Source organism: Osmerus eperlanus, chromosome 19 (assembly GCF_963692335.1).
Source record: "Osmerus eperlanus chromosome 19, fOsmEpe2.1, whole genome shotgun sequence".
Lineage (NCBI taxonomy): Eukaryota > Metazoa > Chordata > Actinopteri > Osmeriformes > Osmeridae > Osmerus > Osmerus eperlanus.
In genome coordinates, this window is record NC_085036.1 from 14,119,082 (window position 1) to 14,140,306 (window position 21,225).

Below are 21,225 nucleotides of genomic sequence, written 5' to 3' on the forward strand. Positions count from 1 at the left end.
TGTCATTCTTAAACGTATCCAAAAGCTCAAATTATTTTGTGATTTCATCACAAAAAGACAGATTGTTCAGACAGTAATCATGTTGATATAGCCTACGTTCGCGAGCGAACCACAATGCCATGGAAACGTATGACGCGTCACGCGACCAAATCACGTAAATTCGAAACTCAGGCGCTATTAAATTTTAATTGCATTTGGCGATGTCTCCTAAAAGTAAAGTAGTAGTGGAAGTGACTGATATTGTGTTGTTATTCGGACAACGTAAACAACCGGTGCGTCAGGTTTTCTCAAGTAGCCACAAGTGGCATAAAGTGAAGACCTTTTGACACGACACGAGTTAACTAATGGCAATCTAAATGTCAGTTTAGGCCAAGAGCCATCATACACAAAAAGAAGACATGAATATTGTAATTTTGATCTGGTAAACGTAGCTTCTTTTTGATCATATGCAGGGCATTGTGTCCTTGGGCAAGGCAATTCACCCCACTTGCCTCGGGGGAATGTCCCTGTAGGCCTACTGTACGCTTAAGTCGCTCTGGATAAGAGCGTCTGCCAAATGACCAAATGTAGGCTAATGTGTAAATATGTGTAGGCTAAATATGCAATTAGGCTACAAACTTGACCAATCAAACAAGAAACATGGTAGCCTACAAATTAAATGTTAAAATATGAAAAAAATCACATTCATGTAGACTAGCCTATTTATTATAGAGCTAGCTCTAGTCAATTTAAGGAAAACCAAACAATTGATAGTTACACTATTCCATATTGACTTTAATAATAGATATTTACAGAATCCACAATGATAACAAAATGCTCATAATCTTCTTGCCCTCACAAAGACCTTCACATTTAATTTTCACATTTAAAACATTAATAAAAAAAATAAACCATTCATAAAAACCACTAGGCTATGGGGGAGATAACAGCTATTCTACATGTATTATAATAAAAACATGTCTGAAACGTCTATACACGAGAAGAGTCTGTTCTAGGGCTCACTTCTTTCGGGTCCCGTAGGGCGTAGGTCAAGAAAATAACGATCCTGGACAATGCTTCCCAGGGAGATTACCTTGACCCACCAATCCAAAAAATACAAAGGGTAGGCTATGACTGCGTCTGTGTAAGGATTGTTAACAGCTGAATTCCACAGGGCAAAGCTAAAAGAGTAAACTCATATTTTTACAATAAAAAATCGAAGTGAATTAGTGTACTGTAGCTAGCGTAGTAGCTCTAGCTAAATAGCTACAATGTGTTAACAAAGTGTGGTACTGTTAACGTCAGTTAAACTTTTAAATGACCCTTTCGCTAGATAACAACAATAATGGCAAGTAGCCTAAAGTAACAGTACCTCGATGTGTTTTCAGGATGACAAATGGACTACTGAATGCTTAACAAATCATTGATCATAAATCAACTAGCTCTAATGATTCCACAGAATAGCAAGAAATTGACGGTTACGATGAAAATGAATCATGAGAGAGCGTTGTTCAGTACATACATTGCTATACACTAGGCCTACCACAATGTCACCAATTGGGAATGATAATGATCTACAGACAACTAAGCAGGCTATAATTTAACAACAAACGATAAACCAGCACTATGCAACCACCAGTTTAAGTTTCAGTTAGTGTTCAGAGAAAATATATATTTATTGGTATTTAGTTGAAGATATGCAGACCATCTTTAAGGAAGGATTGAAAATGACCATTTATCTACAGTACATTTTGACTGGCTTCAATAAATGGTTTTTAGGTTATAAAGTAACATTCAAAGATCATATTAATATAAATTGTGACTTAATTTAGAATTATCTTACACAATTCCCTCACAAATGGGTCCCCAATAAAGTAAATCATATTGATTAAAAGTAAATGAAAAGTGTTCTTTTAGATTCCACATCCATTGTGCAATCCAGATATTCAGTGTTGTCCCACATTCCGAATGTTAATTGTCAACAACAACAAGGATATTCCTCTTTAGACAATTTTAAATATAGGATGAAACACATGAGGGAAATTACACCCTGTCGCTTCAGGCACAGTGAGAGTCGACGATGCTGCGGGTGAATCAGATGAACTGCATCAGAAAAGCAGATGAGATGAACGCGAGTGAAAAAGCTAAAAAGGAAATTAACAGCATTGATATTTGATTTATATTTTGGTGTGCTGGCTGACAGACATGCATTTCTTACTAATTATTTGAGCAAAACATTATGTTGTGTTAAAAGCAGTGGCTTTACAGGGCGGATTGGGTTTCTCTTCTTTCATACCTTTTGATTCATCTGGAGGCATTTTCAAAAAACTTGGCTTTGGAAGCGACACTGTAAAAGGAAAAATCATTTCCAGATGAATGGAGAAAGGGTATATATTTTTTTTTACCACAAACCCAAACACTCAAATAACAAACTTAGTAAAATACGAATCATTTGGTATTGTTATTCAGTACTCAGCACATCTGATGTCCCTGACAAGAGGAGAGGTAAGGTCAGGAGTTCATTAAATCATTGTTATGATAAATCAACCAGAAAGCTTGACAACTTGGGCAATGAATGCAATGTAATTTCAAAAGCATAAATTATTCATCAAGTAAATGATTCACTTTACGGGGTGTTATAAACTTAGAAATCGTTACTGTACAAGGAGTGGAAAAGGAATGAAGCGATGGCTGACAAAGCACATTTTTTGTTCAATTGTTCTCTTGATTAAGATTTTAATGAGTATGGACGGCATGTCTGGGTCTTGCTGAGATCTGACATCGACTGTACGTACTAAGATGCTGCAGTGTCCTCGCTGGGCGCTGCGTCGGGGCTCCTCAGCGGAGCTGGAGTTCGAGCAGGAGGATCAGGGGGCCGGACTGGGGGCCGGCAGATGGCATGCTTCTCAGCTGGAGATCTTGTTTTGATCAGTTCACATTCACCTAAAATAGGACAACCTTTTTATTACACATTACTTGTTCGTGAAAATCAAGTGAATGGTTTTAGTGTACACACCTATGCACTTATATCAAGTGAACACAACGCTGTACAGTATGAAGTATTATAATACTTCAATACTGTAAAAGTATTGAGTTTTGTATGAAATACGAGTAACTCTGATACCTTCTCTGATGACTGAAGCCCCTCGTGGGGCTGGTCTCCTGTTCTGGAACGACTGCGCTCGGTTCACAGCGACTACTGGCTTCCCATTCGCAGCGGCCGAAGTTTCTGACCTCTGTAGTTTAGCCACCATTTTGGCCACATCACACTCTGAGTTTCGGTCCTGGGACGCGGCCGGCTTGGGAACAGGGAGCTGCCTGTGCGGGGGGTCCCGGGGGAGCCTGGGGGCAGGGCCCAGGGGCTTGGTCCTCTGGAGGGGTACAGGACTCCTGGGGCTCTCCCCAGCCGAATCTAAGCGCTCTACTCGGCGGCCATTTTGAGCGTTGCCGTTCAGCTCATCTGTTAGAGACAAATGAATGTCTGTTACAGCAACAAACTAATACTTTGTAGAAACTTGGTTTGGTAGGCCTTAGCATGTAGGAAATAATCCTTTATGTGGGTCTCCCTGCAGTTTAAGTCATACTACAGAACTGACTACAGACTATGGGTCATAATACCAGGTTCACATACAACATGGACACAGATCAATATGTGTTTGTGGCATACTTAATTCAGAATGTTTGGTGAATCAATAAAGTATACATTATAACCATGCATCCTTACACTTAAAGAAAATGAACCACATCCAGCATTGTTGTTTTAATTAGTATATATTAGTTTTATAATACAGTACATGCAGGGTTACATCGTATACATTCTACGGTTGATGTTCCCATGCTGTTAATTCTAATGTTATAAAATAGTTATGCAGGATATACTAATTTTAACTTTGAAAACAGGAAAGGAGTCCACAGCAGGAAACAGGAAACACTGCCAGACAACGTTAGTTTAGAGGCTTGCTTACAATAATCAACTATTCATATTGAAGATTAAAATTTAAATGGAAATCATGGTGCAGTCTTTGTCTCATCTTTAACTCACGCTCCAAACCAGGCTTCTAGTGGTATTTGCACAATTTAAATACTGGTACAAACTAAGACAGGTGGTGGTTACGTGTTGTAGATAACATAGCTAGTTATGTGGCATCTTGAAGCAGTAAAATACCACAAAGGAGGAGACTATCAGAGGAGAGACACAGAGGAGGAGAACGTTTCAACCGTCCACAAGAGTCATTTCACCAGAAGTTGTGAGAGATATGAATTATCTGACATACCCTGAGGCAGTGTCCCACTTCTAAATACTACCCCAGCCCCCCCCCCCCCACACTCCCCAACTTTGAGGAACCTCAAATCTCCACAAATGTAATACATCATACATTTGGTGACAAGTATAATACTATACAAAGCAAACAGGAGGTTCAAAGCACAAAACACTACGCCGATTTTTTTAATTAAAAATAATAGTAAAAAAAAGTGTTTTCTATGTATCTAATCATATTGAGGAAACAGTAATATATAAATCTGAGTATAATATGTAGGTTAGAAATTTTACTGAAAATCTTGCTCCTTCGACAGTTTTCTACAATTCTTTGGAGTTTGTATTTAGTCTACTACTATAATTTCTGTATAATTACATACTGTAAATTCACAGGGCCACGGAATGATAATGAGGGGATGGTTATGGTGGTGATGATTAAGTCAAAGGAGGAAGATAATTACTCTCGGTTGGCTGGAACTGGTCATGATTAAGGGCTTGGTATGCACGTGCTGGGCGCTTGGAGATTGTGATTGGTTGTCGTTTCCTAGGGGTGATCCTTGGAGGAGGCATGGGAGGGGCGGAGCTCTCCTCTGGTGGGCCACTGAAGATCTGTAAATATGCAGACAGCCTTTCAGACACAATAAAAAATATCGGCCAATCCACGTGATGCATTTCAAACATGGTTTTAAACTGTAAGCTGGTTATATACTTGTGCACTTAATGGGCACTTGATTAGGTATAGTACACCTGTTTTTTATCAGAAAAACTTGGCCGTGACTCATTATGTAAGGCACTCACTACGCAGGCATGGGTAACGAGGTTCCGTTGTTAAACCAAACATCAGACTGGAAAGACCTAACGATCTAAGATACTTTCATTGTGGAATGATGGTTGGTGCGAGATGTGGTGGTTATTGGGTCTCAGAAACAGTTTGGGCATTGGATGCTGGGGTCTCGAAGGAACAAACAAACATCTGTTGAGCGGCAGTTTGCCTTGTTGAAGGAAAGGTCAGAGGGACATGATCCGTCTACATCAAGCGTACAGAAAAGACCGCAAATTGTGGTGTGGATAAATGCTATTGAGGGAGCAGGGACTGAACCCCTCAAGGTAAGTTTCCTGCACATCCTTAACTTGAGCTGAGTTGAGTTCCAAATATTTCCAACGGTCCCCAAAGTTATTTTTCCGAAACGGTAGCTAGCTAGCTTAGTTAGCTGCCGGGCTAAGTTACCTAGAATTATACTCGTAGTAATGCTACTACCATGCTAGTGTTACTTGCTAGCCGTCTAATTAGTACATTCTCCCACTTTCGAACGCTCACATTTGTGACGCTACTCCTTAATGGGTCAAATCCACACCACAGGCTATTTCTTCAGGTGGCAAAAGTGGTTCCAACTCGATAATATATAGGTTGGTCACTGACTGTACAGCACTGTCAATTACAGACGTACCGAAGCTCAACACAACTCACCTTCTTGTAATCCTCGATCAGAATCTCAATGACAATGTTCTGGAACTTGATATCCAGCATCGCGGCCACAGTGTCCTCCTCTGCCCTCATCAGCGTGGGACCGAAGATCACCCCCATGTTTGAAGGTGTCATGAGATTCTCTCCACTGTTACTGCAAACACTGTCAACACAAGAGAATACGTTGTTAGTGAGATTAGAGTTACAACCACTCAGAAAGTATCAAAAACATCTATTTTGCTTCATGTTGTAGTATTCCATTGAATAGCACACTTAAGACAAACTACCATCCCAATCAGATCCACTCTTGTTCAGACTGACAGTTTAATATAGAACACATACACAACAAGCTAGTTTAACGAGCCTAGTAATAAAGTGTGGATTTATGTGAAGTGATGCCAGTAATATCCAGTATTTTAACTGAGCCAGAGGCAATATAATACCACAGTTATGCCATAAGACGACAAGACAAAAGACTGAACAAGCACTGCATGTTACATCAGATTAAAAGGACTCCCAACAGTACAGTGACACATCCACAAATATCTTACTTGACCAGGTGTTGGATAAGCAGGTTTAGCATTTCACGATTCTTCTCTGGAAGCTTGTAGGTCAACGAATGAATGGCCCCAAGTCGACAGTCAAGACTTTCAGATTCTAAAAGATGACAAACAGTTGAGCAGTGCTCCTTAAACGAATATCTTTATATATTTCCTACACATATTAATCACGGGTAATACTACAGAACGAAACAATAATGAGTCTGTGAGTGTCTAACTGAATGCATTACAAAAGCACTCTTGGGGCAATGAGGCTTTTCACAGTTAAGATTACAGCTGTGTACATGACATTACATGAGTTTAGCACTTAATTATAGCATGTAGAAATACGTGAGGTCTGTCACCCACCAGGGATGGGTCCAGTCAATAGAAAAATAGACCCAAATAAAATACAGGACGACGGAATAATATTTCTGTGAAATTGGAACCAGTAATGGTTCTAGAAATATCCATTAAAAGAATATGGCTGAAGCCATTATGATGTGTTTCCTATTACTTTGTTTTATGTTGGGTGGGAGTCGTTGGCTTCAGTCACTGCGACAAAAAGGATTCTGACTTCAGTTACAGCACAGGGAAAAGGGAACATGTTTTTTTTCCGTTTCCTTTTATAGTTGTAACCAACCCTGATGAACTTGTGAGTGAACCCACTTTGACCAAGTACAAATGCACGATGAACCAACTCTTGACTGAAGGGAACGTTTGTCAGATTAGATACAGATGTGGAAGTAAACAACCTTTTTGTTCAGCACCCAACATGCAACTTAGGGATGAGTAATATTGTAATAGTACTGTAGTACTTGAGTGTATTCAAAAGAAAAGACAAAAAAGTGGATAATTGAGGCTAAATAATTAATTAACCTGATAAAATCCATCCATTCCTCCATATATATGTGTGTGTACAAACATATACACACAAACAATAAAACACATAAATATAACTGCTAAATATTATTATGGAGTGCCCTAAACATCAGTAACAATGGAGACTAAAGCAAGATCAGTTGAGGTATTGCAGGTGTTATCTGTTGGCCTTCCAGACAATGGAATGGATAACAATGAATCCAGAGGGATTCATTGTTTTTCTAAACTGTCCAAACCATTTTCATGCAGATAACTGTGAATACAGTTAGTATTTCTTACTTGCAGCTAAAATGAGCTCCCTGTTGAGACCGTAAGTCATTAGAGGTTCCGTGAGGCTCCTGTGGATAAACACACACAGTCCAGTCAGCTCTGTGTGAATGCTAAAGGTAAAAGATTTTACCCAAAGGACTTTACCACATAAATAAGTGTTACTCATACTGTATGCATCTGAAAGCTGATTTCACTGTGTTTTCAGGACATGAGAGACCAAAGGCCTTGAGTAAGGCTTCTAAACATCTGCTTAGCCTCTATCAGAGACTGACTGGCTTTAGGAGAGAATTGAGCATGTGAGAATAAATCATGAAGGGCAGAGGGTTGTGGCTCCAGTTCAGCCCTGCTTTGAGGATGAGGGGCCTGGTCACAAAGTGCTCCGAACAGTGAACTATTATATTGAGCACAGAGAGAGTGGGACACTCATTTCATCCCCTGCCAGCTACTAAGATTACCACTGTAGTCCAATTCTTATCATGATGATTTTCATAACTGACATGAAACACCATTTATGAGGGCTGGGCGCCAAAGGGGGGTAAGTGCCTTAACCCTTGTGCTGCCTTCGGGTCACATGACCCAAAGGTTCATAACGAACCATCGTTGTGTTTGCCCAATTTTACCCAATACAAAAACAAATAAAAATAATTTTCTTTTAACCTTTGCAATGTGATGGGTCTGAGACAGCCCAACGGTTAAAAGAAAATGCTTCACTTTGTTTTTGTATGAGGTAAATTTGTCGCAATACGACGGTGGGTCACAATGACTGATGGGTCAGAATGACCCGAAGATAACACAAGGTTAAACTATATTTTACATAAGGAGACAAAACAAAGCCCCACTTTGACCGCTTTTGAATTAAGTTTTCTTTTAATACAAGCTTAGGGTCATCATTTCAGTTGTGACATTTTGGCAGCTTTCATTTCATATTCGGCCAATAAGGCACTTCCTTCCCATTGGCTAAAAGCCCTCATGAAACAACAGTTATGATGATCGGACAAATACAGTTTATCAATATCTATTTTTGTATTTCTGGCTCAATGTCAGCCGCTTTGCAGGAGACAACCATACCTGAGGTAAAACTTCATGGCACTTGTGATGGTTTTAACATCCCAGTCACTGTTTTGGAAATCCACATCCCCTGGGCATGCTTGGTCTGCAGGGAGCGGAGAAACAGAAGAAGAAAAACCAAGAAGTAAACTGGTCGTCTTTGCAAACAAACTCTTGAAACTGACAGTTGGCTTTCTGAACAAGGTGCACTCTTTAGAACAGAAGTTTGGAACTGAACTTATTGTTTAAATACAATTTAAATAATCTACATTTGTGAACATATTATAGTATTTTTAATAATACACAAAGATTTCTTCTACATACTTAACATTCTTGTTACAGTATTTGGCTCTATCTGTATGTGGCTGGTAGTTTAAGATCAAGGCCTTAACAAACAGAAATGACCCACAACTCGCATGGCTGAAGTGGCTCCAATCACTATCACTGTCTTGGCCATTTTTATTCTCTGTAATTTGAACAAAAGGTTTTTTGTTTTTCATATAGATTATTCCTTGCATTACGAGTGTTGTATTCTTATTGTTGTATTCTTAGATTGTTTAGTTCTTAGAAATAGTTAAACTTTTGTACTTTTACTTAATTTAAGATCTGTATATGTTTAGTGTTTTGCACCTCCCTGCCACAGTAAATTCAGTGTTTGTATAACATACATGGTGAATAAACCGAATTCTGATTCTGAATTCTGAGTGAAACAACGACACATTACCATTGAATGGATGTTGAATACAAGTTTCAAATCTCTTTGTTTTGAACAGTTCAGACCAGCGTCAAAAGACAGAAGGAACAGATGTTGACTGGGGGATTTCCTCACCAAAGAAGGCATTTAAAAGCTTCTGCACTTGGATGTTGCTGCCAACAGTTCTGTACACTCCTTCTTGTGTGAGTCCTGAAAAGAGAGGAAGTGAGAGAGAGAGAGAGAGAGAGAGAGAGAGAGAGTGAGTGGGAGTGAGTGGGAGGAGTTGAGCTGGCAAAAGGGAGTGTTTCCTCCAGAGAAGAGCAGGGGGGATGTGCTGCCTGCTTCTCATGGCCTGCATACACAGATGTTAAAATGGAGATGTGACAAACACTGTGACAACACTACGTCCAATTTCCAAATGACTGATTTGCTTCACTGGTCGATTGGTTGTTTTGTCACGTATGGCTAGTGCATCTCCATGGCTGTGATCGAACACAGGAGCACAGCAAAGTGCCGGGTTTAGCAACGGCCCTAGCAACGTAGAATCAGAAAATTAAATTAAACGCACATGCAAAAGTGTTTCTTCGATGTGGTCCGTGCTTAGAACATGAATGCATGCTCATTTGCGGAAAGAAAATACAAGTTTGGCATTACGAACCACCTGAAGGTATTAAGGAAAACAGACAAATCTGGACTAGTTCAAACCAGGCAGTTAGGAAGTAGCCACAGAACAGAACTTCACTTTAGAGGCAGTTGTTTTACAGAGACAGTCACTCCTAGCCTTCTTGTATGGTAGAAGTGAGTCACAAAAAATGAATGACTCAACTCTGCCCTCTAGAGGAGAGGAAATTGATAAGACATTTGAGAAAAGTGTAAATTGTACCAAATATTAATTTGAGGTACTTTACCCTTTGTTTCCACATAATTGATGCACTTTCTCACAAACTTGAACCCAACTTCATTCAATTCCACTGTGTAAGACAAGAGAAAAGGGCAAATTAACCAGTCATCTGGAGGCTGTGGACATTTCCAAGAGCACATTATCTCAGCCTTTGAGGGTGAATATATTTTTTTAAACAGTAACAACTCAGCAACACAGCCTGTAGAAGGAAAGTCATGCAGCCCTGGCAGGGACACTTACTTTCAGCTTGTTTGTGAATCGGGGAATGATAAATCTGAAATGAGTAGACAATGCCAGCCTTTTTAACAAAGCATTCAGTGACCAATGACAACATTTTGAGTGAACAAACCAGAAAATGTAATGCAATTGAAGATGAAGATTTAACCTTTCATATAAAACAATACAATTCTCCAAAACAGAATACAAAGTATTGCATGTATTGTTCTTCCATGACTACTACTTGTTTACGAAGAAGGTGCAGCACTATCAACATACAATACACCTCCACAACTGTTAGCATCAATAGCCCATCTGAAAGTACTCTCCACGGGGGGGCTTGTCTTGGGGCATAAAAGACTCACAGGCTCTTTCCCGTCCATGGCCTCTATCCACATCTTCCTTTCCCCTTCTGACAGAGCCTGGAGGATGACAGGCGTGTTCCTATGGCAACAGAAATGTCACATTTCAACAAGGTGCGGGCTGCACCCTGTGGTTACGAAATAATTTTAAACAGTAGGCCCTGTTCTCATGTGTAATCAATGATTTGCTTTTAAGGTCGGTTTGACATCACAAGGCAGCGCAAGGTGGCGCCTGCCCCTCTGTCATTCATATTGTACCAACAGCCAAGCGTGTATAAATATGAGTTCACACTGTTCTCCTCCCAGAAAACCCCTCCGTTCGCCATCTGCTTGCTCGCGGCGAAAGTCCCAGAAAACCCCTCCGTTCGCCATCTGCTTGCTCGCGGCGAAAGCTTGCCGCCAAGTCATTGTTTGGGCTACAATCCATTCTTCCCACACTCGATGGCCTTGCAGACCACCTGTTCACGTTGACGCTCTAAACAGTTTATCCGGCAAGACATCCATGTTATATCACACTGCGTACTTTATCTCACAGTTTCTCTGTGTACCTCTCTACAGTCTCCACCTCGAAGCAGAAGCGCTTGTCTATGGATTCAGTCTTCCGGCGGATGCAGGATTTGAGTTTCAGTTCTGTGGGGCCCTGGAAGGAAAAAACATGGGTGGGTATGAATTAGGAAGAAAGAACGCTACCGCAATTTATGTCTTGGAGCAACGAATGGAAAAGGAGTGAGGAGTCTGAGTGAGGCGCGAACACTAGCCTCCCTTAAATTCTTGCCAACTGAAACAGCTTTAAAAACAAACCATTAAGACTCCTCACCATGAGCAGCACTGTGTTTACCTGTTTGGTTGCTGGTTTCTGCTCACACGGAACCATGACAAACAGTTTGCTGTCTTTGTGATACCTGCAGTAGTACTTCACCCATGACACACCCAAGGCCCCTGAGAGACATGTAGCATACATGTAACATACGTGTAGCGGTTCAGGTCAGAGCTTGAGCCTGTAGCGTGAATGTTTGGTCCAAGCGAATGTAATGTAGAATCTATACTTACACTTTTCTTGAGAGTACAGATAACCCTCGGAGACTGTCTGACCGTGCATTTTACTGATCTGTGACGGCTGTTTCACTCTCTTCATCAGCTCCTCCATCTCCTCACGTGTGCTCTCGAAGTGGTTTCTGGTCTGCAGATCAAATCAAAAACCTCCATCCTATCAGAGGGCTCCCAGGAAGAAACAACAAAAGCTACCCAAAACACATGACTCCTTCCTGCATTAGTACTGAACTTGATTACTACTGAATTGACTCAGGTGTTGCCCTTCACATCACTCACATTCTGCAGGCTGAGCTGCAGCTCCTGCTTGTAGGGCATGAAGTCCTGAGTCATCTCCACAGTCAAGTTGTTCAGCGTTAAGATGCTATGAAGAAACGCCAAAACCTGTCCATCCCCAGAGAGTAAAACATACAAAAAGATTATGTGACAAGTCTTTAACCTCACAGATCGGCACATGTATTTAGTTAAAGAAATTAAAACGGTCCAACTTCATAATGACCTGATATTATATAGCCAGACATTTATTGGTTGGTGAGAGATTTCTTTTTAGCCCACACACATTGTACACTGCTATGCAGATGCATTACTCACAATTGTTCATTTGTTTTCCTGCATCATCAGGAAACGAAATGTAATTTAGTGCTCGTTTAAAATGGAAGGCCTGCTAGCAATATTGAGGGGTTTTAAACAGGAAAGCACTTACAGGCTCCACAACGTCAAACTTCTTCCTGTCTTGCACCTGTTGGATCTGGTACACATACTCCACGGATGACTCATAGAAGATATGTCTTTCTTTGTCCAGAAGTTCGTCAGCCTACAGTAAAAAAACAAAACAAATACTTGGACTTTAATGTAGTTATGCAGCAACTGAATGGGATAGTTGACCAATTAATAACCCCTAGGCTATTTGTTAATAGTTGGCATAAGGCATTGCATATCTCTTTTACTCAAGCGTCTAGTTAGAACTGTCCTTCTCCGACCAAAAATGACAGAGTCAATGGGATAAAGAAGAATGGATGAGAGACTACAGAATAGAAACTCTTTTATATACAGTCCACCAACTGTACATAATGGTCTCCCAAAAAGCAGTTGTAAAACCACTATTGCAAAGATATAACCATCATTCCAACAGCTCCCCCTACTGCTTGTTTACAGTCATTGAATTTTCTGCATTAACCCTTGTGTTATCTTCGGGTCATTCTGACCCATCAGCCGTGTGACCCACCGTCGTATTGCGACAAATTTACCTCATACAAAAACAAAGTGAAGCATTTTCTTTTAACCGTTGGGCTGTCGCAGACCCCCCACATTGCAAAGGTTAAAAGAAAATTATTTTTATTTGTTTTTGTATTGGGTAAAACTGGGTAAACACAACGATGGTTCGTTATGAACCTTTGGGTCATGTGACCCGAAGGCAGCACAAGGGTTAAAGAACCAAACATACAATTGTCTGTGTGCTTTCACCACTATAAAACAAACTAACAAAAACACAACAATAAAAAAAAAGAAGATAAACTTGGTGTTTGTTACAGTTTTACAAGTTTCTTATCCCAGAGAAAGCATGGTGATTCCAACCCTATAATTTATACCAGGTGTTGTCAGAAAGTCTTGTCACATTCTTGACAGGAGATCTCTGCTTCGTTTCAACCAACCTCTTGTAGCTGCAAGTCCTTCTTCTTGGAGGACAAATTGAGATGTTTGTCTAATTGAGAGTAATATTTTTCACTCTCTTTCTCAAACTTCTTCCTCCTCTCCTGAAATAAAGATACATGTGTAAGTGATTAACATCGAGATAATTCCATGTAACTCCACGAAAACAAATCTAAGACATCTTTTTGACGTAACAATAACCACCAGTGCTGTTGAATGAAATGTTTTAGTTCCCTGATCAGCCCTGCTGATTACATAATCTTATGATTGTGACTTGTGTTCAGGAGCAGGAGATTGTTGCTGATAAAGTACAGACATACTGACAGGGGTCCCACAAGCCATGCATGAGCTACAGACACACAGACATTCAGTGAAGGGAGACTTCACGACTCGAGACCAATACAACACTGCTGAGGAGCTCTAACCACAGACTGTATGATCTACCCACCAGCGATAGCCAGCTCCATTTTTCCATAGAAATCATTCAAGAACGTGTCCAAAGTGATTTCTCTCTCCCTCAGCGATTTTCTTTTCCCCATAACATTGCAGCTACAGTCCTTTCCTCTAGAGTTTATTCAACCATGAACTGTTTCTACTGAATTACTCCATTAGTAGCACAAAGAGAGAATAAGATTTTTTTAAACAAAGGACTGTCTTACTAACTACTACATATTATAACTTCAGTACAACCTTATCTTCAAGTTAGAAACCTGGAAGATGTACAGTAGGATGAATGTAAGCTGACAGCAGTATACTATTAGTTTAAGCTGTGTGCAAGGCTAAATGTCTTGCTAAATAGGCAGACTGTTGTCATGGCGAGCTTCCTACTTTAGTGCCATTAGTGTGATCTGCTCTGCCAGATCCTGTTTGTCTACTGTTTACTGCTTTTACACATAAAGAAGGGAGAGTCAAGAAAGGAGTGTGACATGATCACATGACTTTAGAGCTATAGAAAGGTTCATAGTCCAGAACAGAATTTGCTACTGTAGTATTTCTCTGTCACAACTGATTCCCTGTGTTTATAGAGCTTCTGTATCATTTAAGCTAATTTAACAATTACCAGTGTCAAGTTATAACCGCACATAATTACAGTAGTAAAGTAAACTGACAAATTTGGGAATCACTCAAGATCAAGACCTTACCTTTGTCACACTTATTTGATCTTTCCGAAACTTCTCCAATGGCTTAATCAGCATGTCACAGGCATTCTGAACCTACATGGGCAAAAATGTCAGCATTAAATACTTTGATCACGATTTATAAAACCATTTTAGGCTAAACAAATACATATTCTATTCAGTCCAATAGCTTATTTAACATTAGAAGGGAACTATTGTGTATCTTTATAAACAGCTGGATGTCAGAGAAAGAGGAAGCTGGTAACCCACCAGCATCATCCTGTCATCCTCTACTTCCTGCAGAAGACCAGCAAACTCTGAGAACGACTCCGCTATGGACAAGAAGCAACACAGTAACTATTTCACATCTAACCATTCGACTGAAGAATATATTGGATGGAAATGTGGTTGTTGCAGGTTTCCTTCTTAACAAAGAATATCTCACATTATTTGGTGTGACATGCCTACTGGATAATGTAATAATCCTGAAAAAGGATCTTTATATGTCTGTGTACCATGACCAATCATATGAGCTTACCAATGTTCATCTCATCATCTGTCAGAGAATCGCCTATGAAGTCAAACTGGAATGCGCTCAGAGTCTGGGAGAACTTCTGAACAGCCACAGAATAACCTAAAACCACATAAAACCCAACACCTGTTAGTTCTATATTTGAAGGGTTCATTTCAGGTTATCATCTGGGTTAATTCAGTAGGCTGTAGTTATTCACATCATTCTCCAGAGCAACTGTGTCTTGTTCAACACCACAGTTACTGTGTGAGAGCTACTTGTGCTTTATTAGCAGTGAAGTGTCAGATTCTGTTTACCTCAGGAGTGTGCCTCAGAGGCTTTCATCGAGATCTGCTTACTGTACCTCTGACTTGCCTACGCTGTATAGCTGACATTTCATGTGGTATTGCTTAAAGGACATTGCAGATCCAAACCAGTGCTAACACAAAAGCATATTGTTAAAATGATGACCTACCTACCCCTACAAAAGGCTTGCTTTGTTCCACACAGATGCAACTATTGTTATTTATGAAAGAAATGGGCTAGTAACTAATGCATCTCGTCAAGAGTCTGTGGCAGATTTACCTACATCTATAAATGTTATACTGGTGATCTAAAATGAACACAAAGATTTACTTATGTCGGCCGTGTGACCAGGGGGGAACCATCAAGACGATACGATCAGTAAGTGCCTTGCTCTTCCCTTTGCATCACTCAAAACAATAAGCGTGTCTGTCCCTGAGATTAAAATGTGTGATTTGGATGGCAGAATGGAATCTTAAAGGGTCAGACAATGCAAATACTGTTCAAGTAATTTAGTCCTACACCAACAGGGACAGCAGACCTCATAGAAGGTATCCAGGAACTGACGTTTGGGCTCTGCACAGTGTGATTGCAATCGCAAAGCACTACAGAAAACCTTATGCTTTTGAAGAGGAGACCAAATCGCAGGAGCTTACATAAAGCATTCCACGCTCAACTTCTGAGAACGACTTAGATGTTTCTAGAGGATTCTTAGCTGCCCCATTGAGATCTGTCTCTGCACGTGTTGGAGGTTTTGACAGGGAAGAGGAAGCAGGATAACGATAACCACAAAGGATATGACCACGCAAAAAAAACTATGAAAACGCTGAAACAATGAAAGCACATCGAAACGTGGAATTAGATCCTTCAGCTGTGTTGTTGTTGGTTTCCTCAAAGACGGACATCTTTTAATCAATGAGAATAAAGTGATGTCAGCCTATATGAAATGTCCTTTAACATGGCCTCCTGTTTTGTCCCTGGACATAATTACAGCAGTGCCATTGATAGATCAACATTCTGGTGTGTTTATTGCCTACCAACACTTTTGCCAAGTCTAAACCTTACTGTCAAGTTGTCAGCCTACATTCACTTGACCATACTGATTATAATGGATATAACCATTGGTAGGACAGGTAATTTCCTCATACAGGACATACATGAACGTACCACATATTAAGGAAGTGAAACTACTTCCTAAATGAATAACAGATCATAAAGAAAAAGGAACGTAGATACACAATGTGCTGACTGAAAATATGTGATATGTAATGAGAGCAGTTAGTTAAATTAATGTAATCACCAGTACACTTCGGCTTTGAGCCAAGTGTGCATTTGACAGGGCAGGTGGCAGTGCCAATTCAATTGGTCTTGCCACCATCCCGATGCTGGCTCTTTATAAGGTTCAAAAGATTAAATTATGTTAAATTCCACTCCCACATCTATCTATAACATAAAAAGTCAGAATATGCTTACCCTTAATTGCATTGATTACATTGTTGCCATCTTTGATTACGTCTTTGAGAAATTTGCTTGTTCTTTCCAATTCTGTTTCATAGCATTTGAGTCTTTCTCTAAAATCTGGGCTATCCAGATAGCAGTCACTAAATTCAAGAGGAGGATGCCCCATGCTGAAGTCAGCTGAAAATGAAAAACAATAGCTTAGAAGTCCTTGATTTTAAAACAGCGCAGCGTCACACAACATTTTTCCTAAACCTTTCCACGTCTAGAATCACATCCAGCAGCTCTCCTCCAGAATCCAGAGAAAGGGTTTCCGTGTCTACGGTGCTAAAATAATAGTATATTCTGATAATATAATTCACTCTAGTAAAACCAAATGTTCAGTTTAAGTCCTCTTGAGGCCATCTATTTACCCTTTTGTTACTTTTCCCTAGTTGAGAGGCGAGAAGAATGAACTAAGAAGGCAGGCAAAATTCTGAACGCCTCCCTCGCCTTTCACACCCATGATGCCCTTAAAGCGACAGTACACTGAATATGGTCTCGGTGGACATGGACAGCAACAAGGCTAACTGTAATGTCAGATGTCTCCAAAATATTTTTTTGGTTACGCCCAGCATTAAATGTATTTGAGGATATATGTATATGTATGTTTTAGCATCTGGTTTTCAGACCATCCACAAACAACCAGTTGAATACAGTTTACCATAAATATATTTCTGCAAATAGTTATGTCCGGGTTTATGTTTGCAATGCTATCTGGAGGATATAAATGAACCCGACATACTAGTTTATGCTGAAACCCAGTCACCTTGTTGCCACGGCAGGAATGCTCCTTATGAAACAGTAAGCAGTGTTTTTTTTGGAAGTGGTTCCTGAGCTGTTGCAAATTACTGATGACGTTTCACATCCGTGTACACCGAGAAAATGGCGGAAGTCGACGAGTCCAGTAAACCTATGGTAAGAAAAAGTAGATTTTAAATGTTAATTCCTGGACAACATTGTATTATTTTGATTAATAGTGCTATGTAGTTTGCAAGAATGTGGACCGCTGCTTTGTTTTTAAGCAGCAATCTTATGGCAGTTAAACAATCTGGCAATGCTAGCAGGTCTGAGTTCGGCTGGTGCTAATGTCAATGTATGTTGATTGTTGACTAGCTTAGTTTACCAGCAAAAGTAGGTATTCTAACTGCGTTAGCCAGCCAACCTGACCGTTTCTAAAGTTCTACGTTGACAGTAGCTCTCTAACCTAGATCGGCAGCAACAAATTTGTAATTGTTTTGTCATCTTGATTTCTGGCAGCCCTTGTTTAGCATGCCTAACCACTAGCCAGCCTAGCTAACTTGAGTAGTGAGTTAGCAAGTAGCACCAGCTAGCTGACTGACTAACTTGGGTAAAACACTTTTGCTTATGCTTGGGATAATTAGTTCTGCAGTAACTAGTTTAAATGCAAAAGTACTAACTCGAGAGACAACCTCATATCTTTGGAATCTACTAAGAGTGCGTGTAAAATTGTACACCAACTAGCTGCAGTGCTAGCCAGCGTAGCTGCTAAGTAGCTCCACGTATCTCACGTTCTACGTCATAGTCTTAGTGCTGTTTTATTTGGGTGTAGTTTTCTCTTTCTTTATGTGGTTAGGTGCTAATTCCTCGTTCTAACATAAATGCCAGTTTGCAGGCCTGTCGGATGTATCCATCTCAGAGGATATTGCTGTTGAAGGAGAGATCAATGTGCCTGTTCGGTCTACGAGTCAGGATGACGAATTCTCCACTCTTGACGAGCCTGTCAAAGATACCATTGTAAGCCAATCGTCAGATTCGGACAATTGAACACAGCATATCATACTGTTCATAACAACATTATATTATGTAATTTTTATATTATTTTGAATTTATAGTTGAGAGATCTGAAAGCAGTTGGGAAGAAATTTGTCCATGTAATGTATCCAAAGAAGAGCTCGACTCTATTGAGAGACTGTGAGTAGTCTACGTGTATGTGTATCAAACAATGGTTTGTTTGTTTTTTACTTGGCTGTCTCGTATTGATGAATCAAGCCATATGAATATGAGATTCATTTCTAGCAAGCATCCAGCATGTCATTCATGCCACTCTACTTACTTCAGAAGTGATCATATACGTCTGTTTAGAATGTGTAGTCGGTTTCTACCTAACATCTGACTTCTTAAAGTATTAAAACTATATCTTCTTCAGGGGATCTCTGGGGTCCATTGTTGCTCTGTGTGACACTGGCGCTGTAAGTAAAACTATAATACACTTTTTCGTTGTCATACATATAAACTGCATAATTTCTATTGGTTTGTTTGGCATCAGCGTTTGAATCATGCCACATAACTGCCTCACTCTCACCGTTTTAGAATGTTGCAGGGGGGATCAGTCGACAATAAAGAAGATGGAGGCCCTCAGTTTGCAGAAGTGTTTGTGATAATCTGGTTTGGGTCTATCATCATCACTCTCAACTCAAAGCTGCTTGGAGGAACCATGTATGTCACCCTGTGTTCTTTTGATGACGTACATTGCTCTAACTTGAATATAGAACCCTCTTCAAAGCACATCTCAGCCGATTGTTTTACTGTGTTGACATGGCTTTAACGGAAGCTCGTGTTTATTTCCCTCCTGGCTGTAGATCGTTTTTCCAGAGTTTATGTGTTCTTGGGTACTGCATCATGCCGTTGACCGTTGCCATGGTGGTCTGCAGGATCGTTCTTCTGGGCGGGACTGGAACAGGAAGCTTTATTGTGAGACTGATTGTAGTCACAGCCTCGTTTGGCTGGTCAACATTTGGTAAGAATTTCATTTTTTAAATGTTCTGGAGTTGCTCTGTTGAACGGACTCTGTGTTTTTTTTATTTTTAGAGTTGCAGTTATTTGTGACTTCCAGTAGATGGAGATGTAGCATCATGACCAGAACAAATGTTTCAAAATCCTTTTTACTCTTAGTAACATTTATTACATTATTTAAAAATTCATACAGAAATGGACAGTCAAGTTAATTATTAGATTAATTAGAAGCTTTTTGAATCAAACTTATTTATACCTCCTTAATAAACATTTAACAACTGAATTGTTTGAACTGAAACCCAATTGACCCCAACAAAAATGTGTGAAGTTATGCCACAGTTCAGCGCTCATCAATATATATATGTTTTTTGTCTTCTCATTCTCTTTTTTAGCCTCTACAGCTTTCTTAGCAGACAGCCAGCCTCCAAATCGCAAAGCCTTAGTGGTGTACCCTGTCTTTCTCTTCTACTTTGTGATTGGGTGGATGATCCTCACATTCTCACCGTCCCAGTAAGAGCAACCTATTGACTGAACTCAAGAGAACTGAACACAATCCTTCTGAAATGAAAGGATTTCAGTCAGCACCTGGGAAAGTAGTCTCATGTTGTATTGGAAGTGAATAAGCGTGATGGTAAAAAGTTGCTTGTGTTCATCTGGTGCAACAGAAGGTTTGAAGAAATATTGACCATTCTGCACAGTGCTTTATATCTTAGTTTGCAGTTTTTTTTAAGCTGTTCTAAGGAAACGTGAATCACTGTACACAGTAAAATCCCTTTATCAGAAAGCCTAACATACAGACTAAGGGGGAAGAATTATTTATCTTAAAACATGTTTACTGTACTACACAAGTTTTGTAGTAGAAAGAAAGAAAGGATCGATATTCTCCAATGTGATGGCCCCAATGCATAGTATTGACCACCAGGACCAGGAGTAAATGTACTTTCTATAAGGTCTTGGTAGAAGATGGTTAATTCCACGATCTTCCTGGGTAATGAGGGATGTCAGTGTGGGAGTTGTGAACAGGCCCTAACCACAGCCTGGGCCACTGCTCATAAAAACATGTTTTCAACATTGCTAAAATACTTCTGTTTTATTTTTTGAATATTTTGTTTCAAATGTCAATGTCTAATTTAGTTTCAGAAATCAGGATTGTACTAGCAAGAGTTATAGTGAAGTTGCTAAATTGATTTGATTTTTTTTTTTTTTTACTGGTTTTTACTTTTTTTTTCTGGGGAAAAGTTATATTGTTTTATATTTATAATGTGTCTGTTCATTTCTTAACTGAATATGACAGTATATGATATAAATTCTCATTCAAAACCTGTCCAGTTATAAACGTATTTATAATTTCTGTGTATTAAGGCCCGAAATTCAATTAAACGTGTCTCTCTGTTTCTGTTTTCAACCTTGTTTTCGACACAGCTTTCTGCATGTTGTTTTCTAGAAATGAAAATGTTCTATTAGAGCAAATGCTGTTCAATAAACTTTGAACACTGCGCTGTAGTGTGGAATTGACATTCTCAACACTTAATGACAGCCCAGACACAATCTGTTAAAGAATACAAAATAAATAAGCTGTGACTCCACCTACAGCCAATAGTTTTCTCCATGCATGAAGGAAGAAATTGCGTTGGTGTGCAGCATGAAAACAGGAACCAGTCTGTTTTCAATCATACCTTGAGTAATAAAACAAACAAAGGTTTCATCCAGTTAACATTAATCTAGC

At 39.7% G+C, this 21,225-nt stretch overlaps 2 protein-coding genes across 5 annotated transcripts; one reads left to right on the forward strand and one right to left on the reverse strand.

Annotated features, from left to right (window-relative positions):
• Positions 1–755: 755 nt before the first annotated feature.
• Positions 756–17,177, reverse strand: ophn1 (oligophrenin 1). 3 transcript variants are annotated; one of them, XM_062485720.1, is made up of 23 exons: positions 16,719–17,177; positions 14,970–15,065; positions 14,702–14,763; positions 14,456–14,527; positions 13,316–13,417; positions 12,367–12,477; positions 11,943–12,047; positions 11,664–11,793; positions 11,452–11,552; positions 11,162–11,253; positions 10,617–10,695; positions 10,276–10,309; positions 10,043–10,105; positions 9,270–9,344; positions 8,462–8,546; positions 7,403–7,461; positions 6,254–6,359; positions 5,706–5,865; positions 4,699–4,846; positions 3,104–3,439; positions 2,775–2,922; positions 2,276–2,326; positions 756–2,123 (listed from the first exon to the last, which is right to left on the reverse strand). In XM_062485720.1, exons 1-22 carry the CDS (start codon positions 16,870–16,872, stop codon positions 2,284–2,286), a joined length of 2,361 nt encoding a protein of 786 aa, XP_062341704.1. In that variant the 5' UTR covers positions 16,873–17,177; the 3' UTR covers positions 756–2,123; positions 2,276–2,283. The 3 variants fall into 3 exon arrangements, with proteins under 3 accessions (XP_062341704.1, XP_062341703.1, XP_062341705.1); XM_062485719.1 differs by having other exon boundaries at positions 756–2,082; positions 16,719–17,176; XM_062485721.1 differs by lacking the exons at positions 14,702–14,763; positions 14,970–15,065 and having other exon boundaries at positions 756–2,082; positions 16,719–16,865.
• On the forward strand, positions 14,671–20,904 carry yipf6 (Yip1 domain family, member 6). Of its 2 annotated transcripts, none has more exons than XM_062485741.1 (7): positions 14,671–14,730; positions 18,372–18,500; positions 18,599–18,677; positions 18,913–18,955; positions 19,077–19,202; positions 19,346–19,503; positions 19,892–20,904. In XM_062485741.1, the coding sequence occupies exons 1-7, from the start codon at positions 14,671–14,673 to the stop codon at positions 20,011–20,013; spliced, it is 717 nt and encodes a 238-aa protein (XP_062341725.1). In that variant the 3' UTR covers positions 20,014–20,904. The 2 variants fall into 2 exon arrangements, with proteins under 2 accessions (XP_062341725.1, XP_062341724.1); XM_062485740.1 differs by lacking the exon at positions 14,671–14,730 and adding an exon at positions 17,507–17,660.
• The last annotated feature ends 321 nt before the right edge of the window (positions 20,905–21,225 follow it).

Coding starts and splice junctions, on each gene's coding strand:
- yipf6 (XM_062485741.1), top strand. CDS start 14,671: ATGTCAGAGAAAGAGGAAGCTGGTAACCCACCAGCATCATCCTGTCAT. Junction 18,956..19,076: donor CTCTGTGTGACACTGGCGCT/GTAAGTAAAACT, acceptor TCACCGTTTTAG/AATGTTGCAGGGGGGATCAG. Junction 19,203..19,345: donor AAGCTGCTTGGAGGAACCAT/GTATGTCACCCT, acceptor TCCTGGCTGTAG/ATCGTTTTTCCAGAGTTTAT.
- ophn1 (XM_062485720.1), bottom strand. CDS start 16,872: ATGGGGCATCCTCCTCTTGAATTTAGTGACTGCTATCTGGATAGCCCA. Junction 11,794..11,942: donor TGCAGCTCAGCCTGCAGAAT/GTGAGTGATGTG, acceptor TTTGATCTGCAG/ACCAGAAACCACTTCGAGAG. Junction 7,462..8,461: donor GCCATGAAGTTTTACCTCAG/GTATGGTTGTCT, acceptor GTTTATCCACAG/GAGCCTCACGGAACCTCTAA.